The sequence below is a fragment of the Rhineura floridana genome, chromosome 7 (genome assembly GCF_030035675.1).
Source record: "Rhineura floridana isolate rRhiFlo1 chromosome 7, rRhiFlo1.hap2, whole genome shotgun sequence".
Classification (NCBI taxonomy): domain Eukaryota; kingdom Metazoa; phylum Chordata; class Lepidosauria; order Squamata; family Rhineuridae; genus Rhineura; species Rhineura floridana.
Window position 1 is genome coordinate 146,651,387 of NC_084486.1, and position 18,337 is coordinate 146,669,723.

The 18,337-nt window shown below is 43.9% G+C and overlaps 1 protein-coding gene across 1 annotated transcript in view; it reads left to right on the forward strand.

Annotated features, from left to right (window-relative positions):
• The first annotated feature begins 559 nt into the window (after positions 1-559).
• The window catches only part of LOC133389578 (cytochrome P450 2J6-like), a 43,434-nt gene continuing 25,656 nt past the window's right edge, over positions 560-18,337 (forward strand). Inside the window, exon 1 of the mRNA XM_061637516.1 lies at positions 560-733. Within this exon, the coding sequence (XP_061493500.1) occupies positions 560-733 (174 nt within the window). The remainder of the gene's footprint in view (positions 734-18,337) is intronic.

Here is an 18,337-nt window from a genome sequence, read left to right on the forward strand (position 1 = left end):
GATGTTGCTGGACTACATCTCCCATCAGTCCCAGCCAGCATGGCCAATGGTCAGGAATTATGGGGACTGTAGTCCAGCAACATCTGGAGATCCAAATGTCGGGAAAGACTGATGTAATGCATTTTTTGCACATGACTTCACTAACATATGCACTTTTATATATGCCTTTTTTGATCATATCTTTTGGTCGGAGAAACTGCACTCAGAAATTCAGAAAGTGTGAATTTCAAAGAATAGCTTCATTTTGGTTCATATATGGATTCAGGAAGTGCAAATTAGGTATGTTCTCATTGAGTTGGGGTATGAACAAATCTCTCCCCAAAATGTGTGGGTGTGTGCATGAGCACTGCCCGATGCTCTTTGGCTGATTTTGTCTAGATTTTTTTTCTTTGTTTTTGTTAACTTGGTTTTGGGTGGGTTTTTTATAAAGTTCTGTTCCACCTTGAGGGCTTCATGGTGGAATGGTGGAGGGACCTCTCTTTTAAACAAAGAAACATGCAATGCCCATTTCTTGACCAGGAGCTGAGAACCACTTTTGGGGGCACAGAAGAGCCAAGTGATGCTGGGCCTGATTGCAGCTGTCTCTGCCTTGGTTGTTGCATTTTACCTAATGGTGCAATATCAGAAGATGCAGTGGGCTGGTGGACGGCTCCCTCCTGGACCAGCCCCACTCCCTCTTCTTGGCAACCTCTGGGCACTGAATTTTAAACTTGAGAAAGACACCCTTGACAAGGTATCTGTCTGTCTTGTATTTATATCTATCTATCTATCTATCTCCCAGGCTCAGCCTCCAAGAGGTCTTCTGTATCTTTAGAAGTTGTGCAGGGGGAAGGGAGAATTCCACCTTGTGGTTTTTCCCATTACAGTGTTGCAGGAACACCTGCACTTGGCTGACTTTCTCTTCTCCTAAAGATACAGGATCACTCTCAGGCCCTTAGCCTGGCAAACCTAATTCAGAAATAAGCTATGAGATCCGGTTTGAATAGTAATAAATGGGGGGGGGGAATTGGGGCATTTGCTGCAAGGTGTATTTAATTTATCTGTGCTATAAATGGGGCTATATGCAAGCAGAACTCCATGGCTTTCTTTATAGCAGTAATGGGGGAATTGTGACCCTCCAGGTGTTTGCAGAACTACAACTCCCATCATCCCCAGCAAGCCTGGCCAATGGCTAGGGATGATGAGAGTTGTAGTTCAGCAACATCTGGAGGACCAAAAGTCCCTCAACCTGCTTACAGAAACCTGGGACTTTTAGTCTGGTGAAGGTGTTGAGTATTATACAGCTATGCGAGTGGCTGTATACTATCACCAGCACGGATTTTTTGTGTTCACCATGTGAAATACCCCCCATTCCTCATTCTGGTCCTTCTTACAGTCACAATTCAAGAAACCTGACAAGCCTTATACTGCAGCAGTAAGAATTCCTTGCTCTACAACCGTGAAAGTTTTCCTGGTAATACACAAAACACCCAGGGAGAATCCCAGCTGCGGTTGAAAATTGGAGTAAAAAAATTCTGAACCCTAATGGGCTTTTTTTCCAGCAGAGGTCTCATAATCAGTTAAACATCATTAAAAAATTTACAAGCTTGAGAAGTACCTGTAATCTTATGAGGGACCTTGCCCCATTGTCAGAGCTTCATCTTCTATAATTTAAAAGTGAAAAAAACCTCGCTTTTGTTTATTTTATTTAAATATAAGAAAATTAACATGGGAGTAAATGATAGCGCCCCGCATGAGCACCTAAAAGCCAATGGCATCTCCCTAGCTCCATGAATGCATGATTGGAGTCCCTGGTGGGAAGAGTGGCAGTTCTTGCCTCTAGCGTCATGGCACTGAGCTGTGGAAGGGCTGAAGGAGGAAGGAGCTGGAGGAAGAAGCTCTGAGCTCAGGGTGTTTTTTTTTTTATAGGGGCTGCTGTTGGCAATCCTGTTTGTGCTGAGGGGGGGGAAGGCACCCTATAGAGGGAGCCTGTGCTATGCTCCCTGGCATTTGCACATTTTCCTGACTTAGAAGAGCTGCCAAGAAGGGAGGTGGCAAGAGGCCACGTCCCATGGCCTCCCCCGCAATATCTGAAGGGAAAACACTAAGGAGGAAGGGAAGGCACACTCCCATTCACCCACCAGCTGATCACACCACCCCTTAAATCTCCTCTCCACACTTCTTCCGACCACAGAGGTCTGAAGGAAATGGGGGGGCAGGTGATGAGGCTTGGCCTCTGCCAGCCTGCCTTCTTGGCAGCTCTTCTTTATTGCAGACCTGAACTGAGCGCCAACTAGGATACCCCCTCCCCACATCAGTTGATGAGAAGAGAAAGAGATCAAAGCAAGCACTTTTCCAAGCAGTGTCTCCCCCCCTTTAAAGATTTCTGGAGCAATATTTAAAGAGTCTGGCTAAACTGCTTCAACCGACGCTGCAAAACAAACTGACGCTGCCCCGTGCCAAGTCTTTCAAGTTCTGATTGCTCCACAGACCTGCAACTCAAATTCAGATAATGACCTTGTACAGGAGGCTACTTGGAATCATAGAATAGTAGAGTTGGAAGGGGCCTCTAAGGCCATCGAGTCCAACCCCCTGCTTAATGCAGGAATCCAAATCAAAGCATTCCCGACAGATGGCTGTCCAGCTGCCTCTTGAATGCCTCCAGTGTCAGAGACCCCACTACCTCTCTAGGTAATTGTTTCATTGTCATATGGCTCTAACAGGAAGTTTTTTCTGATGTCCAGTCGAAATCTGGCTTCCTGCAACTTGAGCCCATTACTCCGTGTCCTGGACTCTGGGACAATTGAGAAGAGATCCCGGCCCTCCTCTGTATGACAACCTTTCATGTACTTGAAGAGTGCTATCATATCTCTCCTCAGTCTTGTCTTCTCCAGGCTAAACATGCCCAGTTCTTTCAGTCTCTCCTCATAGGGCTTTGTTTCCAGTCCCCTGGTCATCGTTTTTGCCCTCCTCTGAACCTCTTCCAGTTTGTCTGCATCCTTCTTGAAGTGCAGAGACCAGAATACTTTATGCGATTTGGAAACAATACTTCTGTTAATGCAGCCTAAAATAGCATTTGCCTTTTTTTGCAGCCACATCACACCATTGGCTCTTATTCAGCTTGTGATCAACGACAATTCCAAGATCCTTCTCACATGTCATATTGCTGAGCGAGCAAGGAAGGAAGGGTTCAGATGATGATGATGATGATTTAGATTTATATCCCACCATTCCTCCCAGTAGGAGCTTAGTAGTATCTTTATCAGTGACTTCAAAGTGGACCAAACCACTCCCCAAACCCTCAGAGAGGGGAGGAAAGGGTGCGATCCAGTCCCTTGCCAATAACTTGCCAAGCAAGGGGGTTGGAAAGGAGCCTCTTCCGTGCTGTTCTTCGTCCCCCATTGGATTGGGTGAAGCTCCTTTTGGCCAGCTCCCACTTTCCTCTCACCCTGGGTGCGTAAAGGCCAGCCCCCTCTTCTCATAAGCCTCAGGGCCTATTTTTGAGTAGACATGTCTTATTTCCCCCCTGCTGCAGCTGTATTACTGTTATCCACATGCCAGTAAGTGCTGTGCTGAGTTTGTGGTATTTTTTTTAAATTCCATACATTCCCAATTAGAACTTAATATCTACATTAGCTAGGTTTCAAAATGCCCCTCTTCAGTTTTTTGTTCCAGCAATAACAGCATTCATGTGTATAGACAAATAACCCAGGAGAGGCGCAGAGGTGCTTTGAATGCAGAAGCAAAAAAGGGGGGAGAGTCCCATTAAGCTCAATGGGGCTTGCTTCTCAGTAGACATGGACAGGATTGCACTGCAACTCTTTTCCACTGATACAAATGAGTCTTAAAAGTGCTTATCTATGGCTAGATCTCTGCTCTCCCTGCTTCAAACACCACTTGCTTTGATCACTCTCTTCACAGCAGCCAAGGGGAAGGGAGGACAGAGCGATCCAATCAAGCACTGTCTACGGCTGCAGTCCAGTACACACTTACCTGGGAAAAAGTCCCATTGAACCCAGTGGAGCTTAATTCTGAGTAGACATTTATTGAATTGCAGCCGAAAGCAGTCTCCTCCTGCCCTTCAAAGACCTGGTTAATGGTCATTTAATCAAGAGTAAGTACAACACAAGTAAATGGTTTTGTGCAAAATGCTCAGTTGGTTTTGTATTGTGCTGTCTTTTAATATAGCGACTGAACACGTGTGTGCAAGAGGTGACCAAGGATTGGGTTTTTTGGGGGGTGGGGGGAGAATAATGGTGTCTCTATCAATATGACCAAAAAGCAGTAAAGACTTTGTTTCCTTTTGCACCTCAAGCCTAAAGACATTCCCTTGGAATTAAGTTCTGTTGAAATCAAGGAAGGAAAGAAATATTGTTAGGTTTGGTTTGCTAAGGAATAGCAATCTTTGAAATGCTAGCTGAGCAAGCCAAGTAACTGGAGAGGAAGGTGGCTGGTGTGTGAGTGTGCATGCCTCAAGATCTTTGCTGGGTAACTCTCAGAGCTAGGTATAGCTAAGGTGATGCTAGCAAGTGCAGGTTTCCCTGAATGGATGTATGTCTGCCAAATGGTGCTTCACAAACTCATTTAGCCTAGAGAATATCCTGCAAGTCAAAGCCAGTTCTTATTATCTTAAGTAATGATGATCATGGTAATAATGATAATAATAATTAACTAGTAGGCAAAAAAAACCCCTTGCATTTTCAGAATAAACCAATAGCCAACAGATATTTCTATCAAACTTTAAAAAGCAGGAATATTGGGCAGCTATAGTACAGTATAGTTTATTGTACGGTCATAGACCCGTTATACAAATAAGAAAATTAAAACATGCAAGATAAAAAAGGATAAACAAGTAGATACATCTAGCACAAGAAAATCAACACGAAATACTAGAAATGTATTTACTGCGTAAAAATTGGGCCGCATGGAGAAATTTGGCAACCCCAAGCGATATTGATTTATCTGTGCCGGATAAAAGGAACTTCAGTTTGTCCAAGGTTGTACCTCCAAGAGAATTCATGATCAAGGGATTTAGGAACTTGATGCGTTCAGTGGAGTAAAGAGGACAAATAAAAAGAACATGAAACAGAGATTCAATTTCATTAAGTCGGCAGGGGCAAAGGCGATTAGCATGTGGGATGCCCCGAAAGCAACCTTCAAGAAGGGCTGATGTTAAACAGTTAAATCTAGCCCTGGTAAAAACTAATCTATAGCGCGGCAGATCTAAAAATTCAAGATATGGGGCAGGAAGGGGGGAAAAGAACCTCAATCCAGAGTGGAGGGGGGAACAGGTTTTAGCGGCGTTGGCTATGTCACACTGAAGATCTATGTCCTTTAGGCGCCTGTTAATGGTCATTTTGGCAGTGCCAAAATCGAGTGTGGCTAAAAACTCCGTAGAGAGGCCAAGAGAAGAAAGTTTGTGCTGAACCACTTTGGCCCAGGAACTGCTGAAGCGGTCAATCTGCATGGCATTGAGATATCCCGGTGCAGGATCAGTGAATGCTATCTTGGACCAGAAACACAATGTTCGGGACCAAGAAAGGCATTCTAAAGAGGAGAGCCCAGCCTCGAGTCTTAAGACTGCATTAGGGACACAACGGGGCACTCCAAAAATGGAGCGGAGGAAATTGGAAAGAACAGCCTCAATTTTGGGGCAGAAATTCGCGATCCAAATTGGGCTTCCATAGAGGAGCTGGGGGGCAATTTTAGCAAAGAAGACTCTGGTGGCATCAGGTATGAATTGCCCGCCTTTAGAAAAGAAATAGCGGAGTAGTGCTTTAGCCAAGAACTTGGCCGTGGGTACAGAGGACCGTAGGTGGGGGGTCCAGGAGAGTGAAGAGTGGAACATTATCCCCAAATACTTATACTCCCTGTCTTGGGAAATCCTCTGACCATTAATTCGCCAATCTGAAATAGAAGGCCGAGAAGAAAAAACCAAGATTTTAGTTTTTGAAAAATTAATGGTCAAGAAGTTTTCATCACAATAGGCCATGTAAGTGTGAAAGAGCCGTCTAAGGCCTATTCTAGATAGGGACAGAAGAGCCGTGTCATCAGCATAAAGTAGCAGAGGACAGGCATGGTCTGCTATTTTGGGGGGATGAAAAATGGCAGAGTGACAGAATGAACTAAGGTCATTTAGATAAAGATTAAAGAGGGTAGGGGCCAATATGCAGCCCTGCCTCACCCCTCTGGTAACTGGAATAGGGTTGGTAAGGGAGCCATCTGTTCCACACCGAACCCGTAGAGTGGAAGGTTGATAAAGTTGAAAAATAAGGAAAAGGAGTCTTTTGTCAATGGTGGTTTGCAGAAGCTTTGCCCAGAGCCTGTCTCTAGGAATTGAGTCAAAGGCCGATTTAAGATCGATAAAGGCCACATAAAGACCATTCCCTAGGGGGCCGGTATACTTTTCCGCAAGGTGGTTTAACAGGGCACAATGGTTGAGAGTGGATCTGGACTTTCTAAAACCAGCCTGTTCGGGGCCTAAGATATTCTCCTCCTCAATCCAGGTGGTGAGTCTACTGTTAAGGTACCTAGCATATAGTTTCCCAACGGTAGAGAGCAGACTAATAGGTCTAAAATTCTGAGGGTTATCCTGAGGTCCCTTTTTATGGATGGGAATCACAATAGCATCGAGCCAGGAAGCGGGGATAAAACCAGAATTGTTTATCCACATAAAAACATTGGAGAGGAGGGGTGCCCACCATGCTGATTGTGACTTCAAAAGGTCAGGAGGGATGGCATCAGGGCCGGGGGCTTTACCAGCCTTCAGGCCTTTAATAAGAGAAATAATCTCATTCTGCGAGACAGGGGGCCAAAGAGGAAGGTCCGGGAAGTCAAAGCTGTCTAACCTATTGGAAGAAAAGGATGTGGGCTCCTTAAACAAATTGGAAAAGTGTTTTTCCCAAATGTGGGAAGGAATATGGCACGCAACCGGATTCGAAGAGAACAGGGCGTCCGTGACCAGAGCCCAGAAGAGCTTAGAATCATTGAGTTTAGAGGCGTTAATTAGCACCTTCCACCCGGCGAGAGTAGCTTGTCTCTTTTTAGAGACCAAAAGGGATTTGTAAAAGCGCTTGGCAGCGTAATATTCCGTTGGCAGATAGTTGGAATTATTGCTTATGTAGGTGAGATAGATCCTCCTCAAATTTTTCTTGGCAGCGACGCACTCATTGTCAAACCAGCGGGTGGGGCGGAAGGAGCCGCGAGGCTTTGAATGGCGAGAGTTAAATTTTAGGAAGGGGTCCAGGGCAAGGGCCAAGTTGGATTAGGCAGCTAATTTGGATTGGGAATCAGTAGCATTCATAATACGTTCTTTATGAGCAAGGGCAGAAGGGGATTCTAAGAAGGCAGCTATCCTAGCTGAAATGTCCGAAGACCATTTAATCCTCCTATGTCTAGGGGAGAAGGAATTATGGGTATAGATGATGTTGGGTTTTAGATGAACAGACTCCGGAGGTGAGAGTGACAACATTAATGGGAGACGGTCGCTGTCCAATCTATTACCCATTGCAAAATAGGCAATAAAGTTGAGTAAAAAGGAAGAAACCAAAACGTAATCGACCACACTACTGCCCCGCCCCGAGATGAAGGTGAATTCAGCGCGGCTGTCAAACCTGTGGTATCCATTCAAAATCGTCAAGTTAAAACAGCCTGCCAAGAGCAGCAGGCGAGTGCCACCATAATTCACCTTTTGGTCTTTAGATGACCAATCGTGGGGGGACATTATGTTAGTAAGATCTATGGCTTCCCAAAGATTGGAAGAAAAAAGGCTGGAGTTGTTGGGGCCTATCCTAGCGTTGAAATCGCCCATAATGATAAGAGGTATGTGGGGATGGCGGGACTCAATATCAAGAATATAGCTCTCCAAGGTCTCCCAGGCCGAAGAGACATCCCTCCTGGCTGAAAAGGGGGGGATATAAACATTAATCAAAAGGAGGGATAGGCCACTGGATTCTAGCAAGGCGGCTATAGCCATATTGCCGCAAGAGGGAAGCTTGGATAGTGAAACGGCCAGGGAAGTTGCGAAAAGGATAGCAAGGTCAGCCCTAGGTCTGCCTTGGCCCCTGGGGGAGGCGGCTGGGAGATCAATAGAAGAGAAGCCATCAAGGATAATTGTATCGATTGCCCAGGTTTTCTGTAAGAAAATCACATCAAAATTAGCCAGGAAGGATAACATATCCGGCAAGTTGTGCTTGGAGGCCCAGCCAGCAATATTCCATGATAGAAGGTTAAGCAGAGCATTACAACTTTCAAGGTTGGGCAGGGGGGGGCTTGGGAGGAGGGCGGAGAGGAGGTAGGTCGGGAGAGCAAGCTATAGGTTGTCAGTGGATCACCTCAGGGGGGGCGGGGAGTGAGGCAGGAATGGTATGGGGATCATGTGGGGGAAGGGAATTCAAATTGCCCAAATTATCGGAAAAAGGTAAGGCGGGCGTGGCAAAAGGCGCCCCTGAAGTCCATAAGGTGTTCAAGAGACCAGGGAGGGTTTGGAGAGGTGGCTGGAGGTTCGGAACCCGATCTGCCACTCCAACCTCAGGGAAGTAATTAGAGTTAGAGTCAGTCTCAGATGTACATGGATCCACCGTTGGTTTTCCCTCTCTGAAAATACTTAATAAGTGGTCCTTAAGGCGTTCAAGTCTCAGCAAGATGTCTAATTGGTCCTGGGGGGGTAATGTGGCAAAGGAGCGGGACACCACAATCTCATCACCATTGAGGGAGCTCTCGAGAGTACTAGTAGAGTGGTTGACATCTAAGGTCCTGTCCGCGGGACTTACCTGTAGAGGAGGTGAGGAGGAAGGGCCAGATGCAGATGAGGGCCCTGTCAATACTCGATCATTTGCGATTGACTGATTACAGGCCCTCCTGTCCTGCCACATGCCAGAAAGAAATCGATCATGACGGGGGCAGGATGGCTTAGGACTGGGGGGCGTGGTTCTGATTGCTCTCGGAGTGTCAGCCAGAGTGACTATTAACGACCTGGGGGGAGATACGTTTAAAAAATAGTGGTGCAGCGAAATGCCGAACTTTTGTAACTTCTCCCTCGCATTGTAAATCCAATTGGCAATAGTCGCTGAATGGAAAGTAGCGATTAATCTCCAAGTGCGTGAATAAGAAGTCAGTTTAACCAGATGATTAATATAACTCATACGTTGTTTGGCGGAAAGGGCCTGGCTGAAACAGGAGTCCAAGAAGGGAATACTCGGGTAGGAGGACCGATTGCCAGAATCCCTCTGTTGGCATATGACAACGAGTTTTAGAGGTTGCAGTACTAAAAAGAGTTTGAGGAGCACATTGCTAAGAACATAAAAACCAACAACAAAAAATTCTATAAATACATTCAAAGCAGGAGACCATCTAGGGAGGCGATTGGACCCTTGGATGATAAGGGAGTCAAAGGTGTACTAAAGAACGATAAGGAGATTGCAGAGAAGCTAAATGAATTCTTTGCATCTGTCTTCACAGTGGAAGATATAGGGCAGATCCCTGAACCTGAACTAACACTTGCAGGAAGGGATTCTGAGGAACTAAGACAAATAGTGGTAACGAGAGAGGAAGTTCTAAGCTTAATGGACAATATAAAAACTGACAAATCACCAGGCCCAGATGGCATCCACCCGAGAGTTCTCAAAGAACTCAAATGTGAAATTGCTGATGTGCTAACTAAAATATGTAACTTGTCCCTCGGGTCCTCCTCCGTGCCTGAGGACTGGAAAGTGGCAAATGTAACGCCAATCTTCAAAAAGGGATCCAGAGGGGATCCCGGAAATTACAGGCCAGTTAGCTTAACTTCTGTCCCTGGAAAACTGGTAGAAAGCATTATTAAAGCTAGATTAACTAAGCACATAGAAGAACAAGCCTTGCTGAAGCAGAGCCAGCATGGCTTCTGCAAGGGAAAGTCCTGTCTCAGTAACCTATTAGAATTCTTTGAGAGTGTCAACAAGCATATAGATAGAGGTGATCCAGTGGACATAGTGTACTTAGACTTTCAAAAAGCGTTTGACAAGGTACCTCACCAAAGGCTTCTGAGGAAGCTTAGCAATCATGGAATAAGAGGAGATGTCCTCTTGTGGATAAGGAATTGGTTAAGAAGCAGAAAGCAGAGAGTAGGAATAAACAGACAGTTCTCCCAATGGAGGGCTGTAGAAAGTGGAGTCCCTCAAGGATCGGTATTGGGACCTGTACTTTTCAACTTGTTCATTAATGACCTAGAATTAGGAGTGAGCAGTGAGGTGGCCAAGTTTGCTGACGACACTAAATCGTTCAGGGTTGTTAAAACAAAAAGGGATTGCGAAGAGCTCCAAAAAGACCTCTCCAAACTGAGTGAATGGGCGGAAAAATGGCAAATGCAATTCAATATAAACAAGTGTAAAATTATGCATATTGGAGCAAAAAATCTTAATTTCACATATACGCTCATGGGGTCTGAACTGGTGGTGACCGACCAGGAGAGAGACCTCGGGGTTGTAGTGGACAGCACGATGAAAATGTCGACCCAGTGTGCGGCAGCTGTGAAAAAGGCAAATTCCATGCTAGCGATAATTAGGAAAGGTGTTGAAAATAAAACAGCTGATGTCATAATGCTGTTGTATAAATCTATGGTGCAGCCGCATTTGGAATACTGTGTACAGTTCTGGTCGCCTCATCTCAAAAAGGATATTATAGAGTTGGAAAAGATTCAGAAGAGGGCAAGCAGAATGATCAAGGGGATGGAGCGACTCCCTTACGAGGAAAGGTTGCAGCATTTGGGGCTTTTTAGTTTAGAGAAAAGGCGGGTCAGAGGAGACATGATAGAAGTGTATAAAATTATGCATGGCATTGAGAAAGTGGATAGAGAAAAGTTCTTCTCCCTCTCTCATAATACTAGAACTCGTGGACATTCAAAGAAGCTGAATGTTGGAAGATTCAGGACAGACAAAAGGAAGTACTTCTTTACTCAGCGCATAGTTAAACTATGGAATTTGCTCCCACAAGATGCAGTAATAGCCACCAGCTTGGATGGCTTTAAAAGAAGATTAGACAAATTCATGGAGGACAGGGCTATCAATGGCTACTAGCCATGATGGCTGTGCTCTGCCACCCTAGTCAGAGGCAGCATGCTTCTGAAAACCAGTTGCCGGAAGCCTCAGGAGGGGAGAGTGTTCTTGCACTCGGGTCCTGCTTGTGGGCTTCCCCCAGGCACCTGGTTGGCCACTGTGAGAGCAGGATGCTGGACTAGATGGGCCACTGGCCTGATCCAGCAGGCTCTTCTTATGTTCTTATGTTCTTAAATTCCAGGGAGAAGCACCCTGGAGAGTTACTGGAGAGGGTGTGGAGGGGATGGGTTTTAGCCTTGGTGGGAGAATGGAAAGAGTTTCCGCCTGCCTGGCATAGCTGTGATGTAAGAATGGGGGGTTCTTGGTAGGCTGGGAGGAGCTCGTCCTAGTCGGTTCAGACTTGGAGGGATGTCTTGTGGAGGTAGATGCCGTAACGGAGTCCTTCTCCACAGAAGCAGCCCGGGGGCTTATAGATTGGTAGTCAGACCTGCTGTTTTCCATGGAAGAGTCCTTCTGAGAAGAGGTTTTTTTACGAGCTGTACCATGACGATGCAAGGTTGTCGAAGAGGAGTTAGAAAGGGAGTCCAAAAAGTTAAATAAAGGCTTGAAATTCATTTTCCTGCCTGGGTTAAATTTGACATTCTTGATATTCTTAGATTTTTTGACTGCTGTGGAGGCCTGCTTGTGAGGTCTGGAAGCTCTGGGGATCCTCCTGGGAGCCGGCTTGGTGGAGCGTGAGCAAATGATTGAACTGGCTGGCAGACCTGACTCGCTGGGCTTATTACGTAAAAGCAGACCTGTAGCCTGGACCAATGTGGTCAATAAGCTGTTGGTTTCAGCAATATACGCTTTAATCAGGGTCAATTCCTCCAGCATTAAGTCGTCTCTAGCCAGCAGGGGGGGCCGTAGGTCTGAAGCATTCTGAGGAGAAGGCGTCCCACACATGGGTTGTGTTATCGATGGAGAGGAAAACATGGCGACGCAGTCGGTAAGCACCTTGAGTTACCCGGCAGCGTCTTTTCCTTTTTAATATTTTTACGACTTTTTAATCCCATTGCTGTTCTTAAATTTTGAAAGCCTTTCATTTTAACTGGAACAAGTTTAGTTTGATAATAGTTTTGACTTATGCTGTTACTCCCTGTGGGAGCTCTTATCTTTTTATTATTATTTTTTCTGTTCAGTCTGGATAAGCTCTCCATTAAGGCCTTTTTTAACAAGGAAAGAAGCTCTTTTTCTGCTCCTGTTTTACTTCTGACCTTGTTCAATGCTTAAAGCTTTCAAGCATATTTTCTTTTTAGCTTTGCGATTTGGAATTCGCCTTTTATGTTTTATTGTGTCTCTGTGAGCAAGCATGGTGCTTACAAGAAAGGATTATAAATCTTTGGGCCTGTTGCCTACGGACCCTGATTCCCCTTCCAGGAAACTAAAACAAACAAAGATAGTCTCCTTCTTTGGCTCTAAATCTGAGGCAGCGAAATTGAACAAGCTGGGGACAACCACACGCCCAGAAAGGATAGTATCCGGAGAGGATTGTTTGCAGGGGCGTACATACCTGGCTGGAGATGGAACGCTTGCACTGCCTCCGCAACTATCAAGTTCACCCCCCCAATCAATACAACCACGAATAATCTCTGCCCACACAAATGCTCCTTTGGACTGGCCCCTGGACTTAAATGGAATGTTGCAACCCAGGTCTCAAAAACCGTCCCAGCCAAATTTGGCTCTAGAGATTGAGGAGGCTGAAAACTGGCTTCATCAAGAATCACCGTTGTTAACCCCTGCTCACCAGGAAGCTGAGGAGAGATACCAGGAATTCCTTAACCCCTCCAGTTCTCAGCCATCTAATGGACTATCATCTCATTCTGCAGTTTGTACCCCTGTTAGCTCCTTTAAAAATGGCTCAGAAACTTCCCCTCTTAACATCAATCTGATTGAGTGCTGGCTATTTATGCTGGCTAGTGGAATGCTACTCTAGTGGAAGTAGCCAGTAAATTTATTCAGCGTCCACAGTCTTATACCAGTGGTTCACAAACTGCTCCAGTGAGATCTAGGAACGGAACTAAGCCTCATAAGAAATTGAAAAAATGTTTCCATCAACAACCTCAAGCTAAGAAGATCTCTGCTGTAAAGAAACCTGAAAACATTAAGCAACCAAAATCAAAACCTCTCAGCAAGATGAACTTTTCCAAACTTTTTGAATTATTGGACGTAGCCCCTATTTCTAGGAAGGCTAGGAGACAGAAGCCTTCTCCCTCTAAAACTATCCGGAGAGTGGATAATCTAGCTGATAACAGGGCCTGTATGTCTGTGTCCCCTTTATCCCCATTATCTACTGTTGATAAAAAGCTAGATCAGAATGTGATTCCTGTTCTACAGGATCAAAAAATGGACATGCTGCAGGAATCTAACACTCTTAACAAAGGTCCTCTAACTGCAGAGTGGTCGTTAGTCCTTAATCGTCAAAAACTTTCTTTTTTTAATTATTATAGACCTCGGGGTTACATCTCCCCTTTTGAGCGTAAGTTACATTTTTTAAGTATTTTAGAAAAATCCATTCCGGGTCTTTTTGTAATTGCTGATATTATTCAAGTGGAGTATTTAGACTTCACTTCTTCTCCTACTCACACTGTAGTTACATTTAGATCGATTGTTCATACCAGCCAGATTCTCAAAAATAGAAATGCTCTTTTTTCTATGGGCATTACTGTATCTAGATTTTTTGAGAATACTGCCCCACCTCAACCTCTTTGTAGAAATATTTCACCTACCGTGAATTCACGGAAAACTTCACATCAAGTACCAACGGGGAATTTAATTATATTGGATGAGAATTTAGTGAAGTCTTCTCCCCCTCAACTTTTGGACGAGTTGCCGGATAAGCCTTTAAGACCCCAATAAATTATAGAAGATTTAGATTTAAGCTATAGTCTACGATGCACTGTTGACAACGATGAACCCAGTGAGGAAGAAAGAGAACTTTTTGAAGTTTATACTTCACTGTCAACTCTAGAATAATCTGATATAATTTTAAGCTTACAAAAATTAATTCTTCACTTAAAACAACTCTGTAATGCGGAGCCTTCTAGGGAAGCTTACGGATTACGCAAAATCTTAACTACAATAAATATATCGAGGACGGATGTAGAAAACTCCACCTTAAAGGCAAATCAGAATAATCCTTCCCCTCCGTCATCTCTCTCTTGGACTGACAGGAGAATGCTGTATCCTACAGAAGAAGGTTCACCTCAAAAAGCCCTCCCTTTTCAGCAGAACTCCTTACCTCTTCCTGGAATAATTATCTCTAACGTTAGTCAAATGAATTCTAGCTTTGATCAAATTGAATCTCTAGCGATTGATTCCTTATTAATTGATGATGTTCCCAAAATTCAGGACACTATACCCCTTTGTCCAACTAACACCAAGCCTTGACTAGAACCCTCTATCTTGACATCCCATTTAAAGATCTTATCCTGGAATATTGCTGGTTGGAGATCTAAAGAAGTGGATCCTTCCTTTAAAGAATATGTAAATAAATACGATATTATTCTTTTTCAAGAAACCTGGAGTACTGAGCCACTGGTATTTGATGGCTACTCAGCTTATTCAATGGCTGCTTTATCTAGTGAAAAAGGCGGCCGCCCTAAAGGCAGCCTGTTGGTGCTGATTGCTCTAAAACTTAATACTAATGCCATCATTTTAGACACCCTACCTAATCTCGCTATGTCTCTCACCCTTAAATTTGCCAGGTTTTCCTTGTTATTAATAAATGTCTATATCCCACCGCTTCGACGAAAACAACAAATTAGTAAATCTTTTTATGACTTAGAGATCTATATAGATAACCAGACATCGCTAAATCCTTTGGCGAAAGTTGTCCTTGCAGGTGATTTTAATGCGAGACTAGGTTCAAACGATGAAATGTTATTTGCTCATTTTCACGAAATTCCTCCTTTCCTTGGAGAGCCTTCTCACTTTCCTCCCCGGTGTTTTAAAGATCATGGAATCAATTATGCTGGCTTTTGCCTTACCCAGTTAATCTTCAGGTTGAACCTTGTCCTACTAAATGGCCCAGTACAAGGTGACACCATTGGCGAATTTACTTATTTATCCGGGAAGGGCGCCTCTACAATAGACTTTTTTTATAACATCTATTGAATTGTATGGCATGATTTCATCCTGCTCAGTTGAATCTCGCCCAGACAGCGACCACCTCCCTTTGTATCTATTGTTGAATTGTGATTGTCTGATAAATTTAGATCAACTAGTGACTTTGGAAATAGCCCCGGAAATGAGAGCTTCCCGAGTTAGATGGTCGCTGAAATGAGAAAAGGACTTGAAAGCTTTTCTTCACTCAGCTAATCTCCTTAGCCATCGAGAGCAACTTCTAGCGGCTGATTTTGGTGCACCTATGCTGGTTGCCTATCAGGAGCTACTGCTGGAAGTTCAAGTAAATCTTCTTCCTAACCCCTCTGTAAAGTCCACCATACGGCAAAGAGTTTCCAAACCATGATTTGATAATGACTGTGTTAATTTAAAGAATTTATTAGTACAGCGATATAGGGAATACAGAGAGCAAGGTCTCCCCACTTTATTGGCTGAATGTTTGGCCTTAAAAAAGGAATATAAAAATCTAATTCATAAAAAAAAAGAGCAGCCCAATTCCAACTCTGGCAAGCCTTGATTGTTGCATCCAAGACCAATGATTCAGCTACTTTTTGGAAACTTGTGGCAAGGAGTTGGTCGTCCAACTCTAATGTAAATTTAGTGAATTACCATATCCCTGTAACTTCCTGGGAAACATATTTCCGAAATATTTTTGATTTTGGATTAGTTAATTTAAAACAGATGCACCCTCCCATAGATAACTTGCCTATTTGGCCTCCAGTCTCCACTAGAGAGATAATCTCTCTTATTGAAAAGTTGAAGCCACACAAAGCTCCGGGGCCTGACAACATTATTCCTGAGGTAATTAAGGCTAATACGGAATGGTGGGCCCCGATTTTAGCAGCCCTCTTCACTAGTATAGATCAGTCCCTTTGTATTCCTGAAGATTGGGGATGTGCAATTATTATTCCAATTTTTAAAAAGGGATCTCGGGAAAATCCAGCTAATTACAGACCCATCTCTCTCCTCAATATAATAAGTAAGCTGTATGCAGGTCATTTACTCTTTAAGCTGCACTCCTGGATGGACCAAGAGAATATTCTCGAAGAGGAACAGGCTGATTTTAGGTCATCGCGCTCCCCACTGGATCATGTCCTAGTATTACAACACCTAATAGAAAAATATACTGCTCGAACTGGAGGCTCTCTCTTTGCCGCCTTTATAGATTTTAAGGCGGCATTTGATTCCATTTCCAGAGAGATCCTCTGGTCCAAACTTGAATTAACTTCTATAGACAGACGCTTACTGGCCTTGATTCGTGGCCTTCATAAAAATACCTACATTCAGATTAGATGTAATCGTGTTGGCATACTTTCCAGTTCCATCCCTACATTCAAGGGAGTCAAACAAGGTTGCCTTTTGGCCCCCACCCTTTTTAACTTGTACATAAATTCCCTAATTATGAAGTTGAAATATACTTCTTCTCACTATCCTTCCTTAGCCAATAGACCGGTGTCAATATTATTATATGCGGATGATGCAGTTCCCCTGTCCCTCACTTGCGTGGGTCTCCGCTGCATGTTAAGAGCCCTCTCGTCCCATTGTTTGGAAGACCAACTAGGGATTAATTATGATAAATCTAAGGTAGTAGTGTTTTCTAGAAGGAAGACAAAATATCGATGGCAAATAAATGACTCCCCTATTGAGCAAGTTGCATCCTATAGATACCTAGGAATTTCTTTACATTCCTCTGGCCGTTGACATTTGCAGGCGGCAAGTGCCAGGTCAACTGCAGCAAGAACCTCTAAGGCCCTCCTATCTTTTTTTTCATATAAATGGTGGTCAATATGTTCCATCGGCGCTTAAGGTCTTTTCTGCGAAGGTCATTTCAAAATTACTCTATGGGGCCCAAGTAAGTATATATAGATCTTCCACTCTATTTGAGATAATCCAGACCAAATTTCTTAGAAGCCTACTAGGTACCCCTCCTTGTGTCTCAAATGCTAAGCTCCGCTTAGTTACTGGTATGCCTACCATCAAGTCCTGTATTTGGACTCTTAAAATCCGGTATTGGTTGAAACTAAATTTTGAACCTGTTGGTCTATCTCCCCTAGTATTAATAGATAACTTTCAATCGAAATGGAAGAAATCCCTTGTCACTTATCTTATGACATTGGGTTTTTCCCCTCTAAGTGTTTTGGCACTGGGTCCTTCGGAAGCTCTGGATACCATCAGGCAGAGAATTTTAGATGTAGATTTTCAAATTCTTATGTCTCTATCCCGACATAGCTTTGTACCTAATCCGTCCATAAAACCGTTTACTATGGCCCAATATCTATCCGATCTATATATTCCCAGGCTCAGAAGGGCATTTACATTGGCTAAATTTAATGCTCTCCCATCTGGTCTCCTCGAGGGTAGGTATAGAAAAATCCCTTTTTCCAAACAATTCTGTCCATGCAATATCGGATCTATTGAGACTGTTGATCATGTTCTTTTAGACTGTAGATTCTATGAGGCTCCCCGATCCCATTTTATTTTGCCACTTATACAGAAATTTCAAGGTAGAGATCCAACTTTTTATGTTCAATATTTACTTGCAGATAAAGATCCATATATTATTATTATTATTATTATTATTATTATTTATTAAATTTATATACCGCCCGACTAGCGATAGCTCTCTGGGCGGTGAACATAAAATAGTATAAAAATACAATGAATAACAAAATAATATTAAAATACAATCAACAATACAATAAACATTATTAAAATTAGATCAATGTAACTTAAAATGCTTCAGAGAATAGGAAGGTTTTGACCTGGCGCCGGAAGGAGAGCAGAGTCGGCGCCAGGCATACTTCCTCAGGGAGACTGTTCCATAGTTCGGGGGCCACCACTGAGAAGGCCCTAGATCTTGTCATCACCCTCCGGGCCTCCCTGTGAGTTGGAACCCGGAGGAGGGCCTTCGTAGCAGAACGTAGTGCACGGGCCGGTTCATATCGGAAGAGGCGTTCCGCAAGGTATCGTGGTCCCGCACCGTATAAGGCTTTATAGGTTAATACCAACACTTTGAATCTAGCCCGGAAACATATTGGCAACCAGTGCAAGCTGGCCAGAACAGGTGTTATATGCTCGGACTGCTTGGTCCTTGTCAGCAATCTGGCCGCCGCATTTTGCACTAGTTGTAGCTTCCGAACTGTCTTCAAAGGTAGCCCTACGTA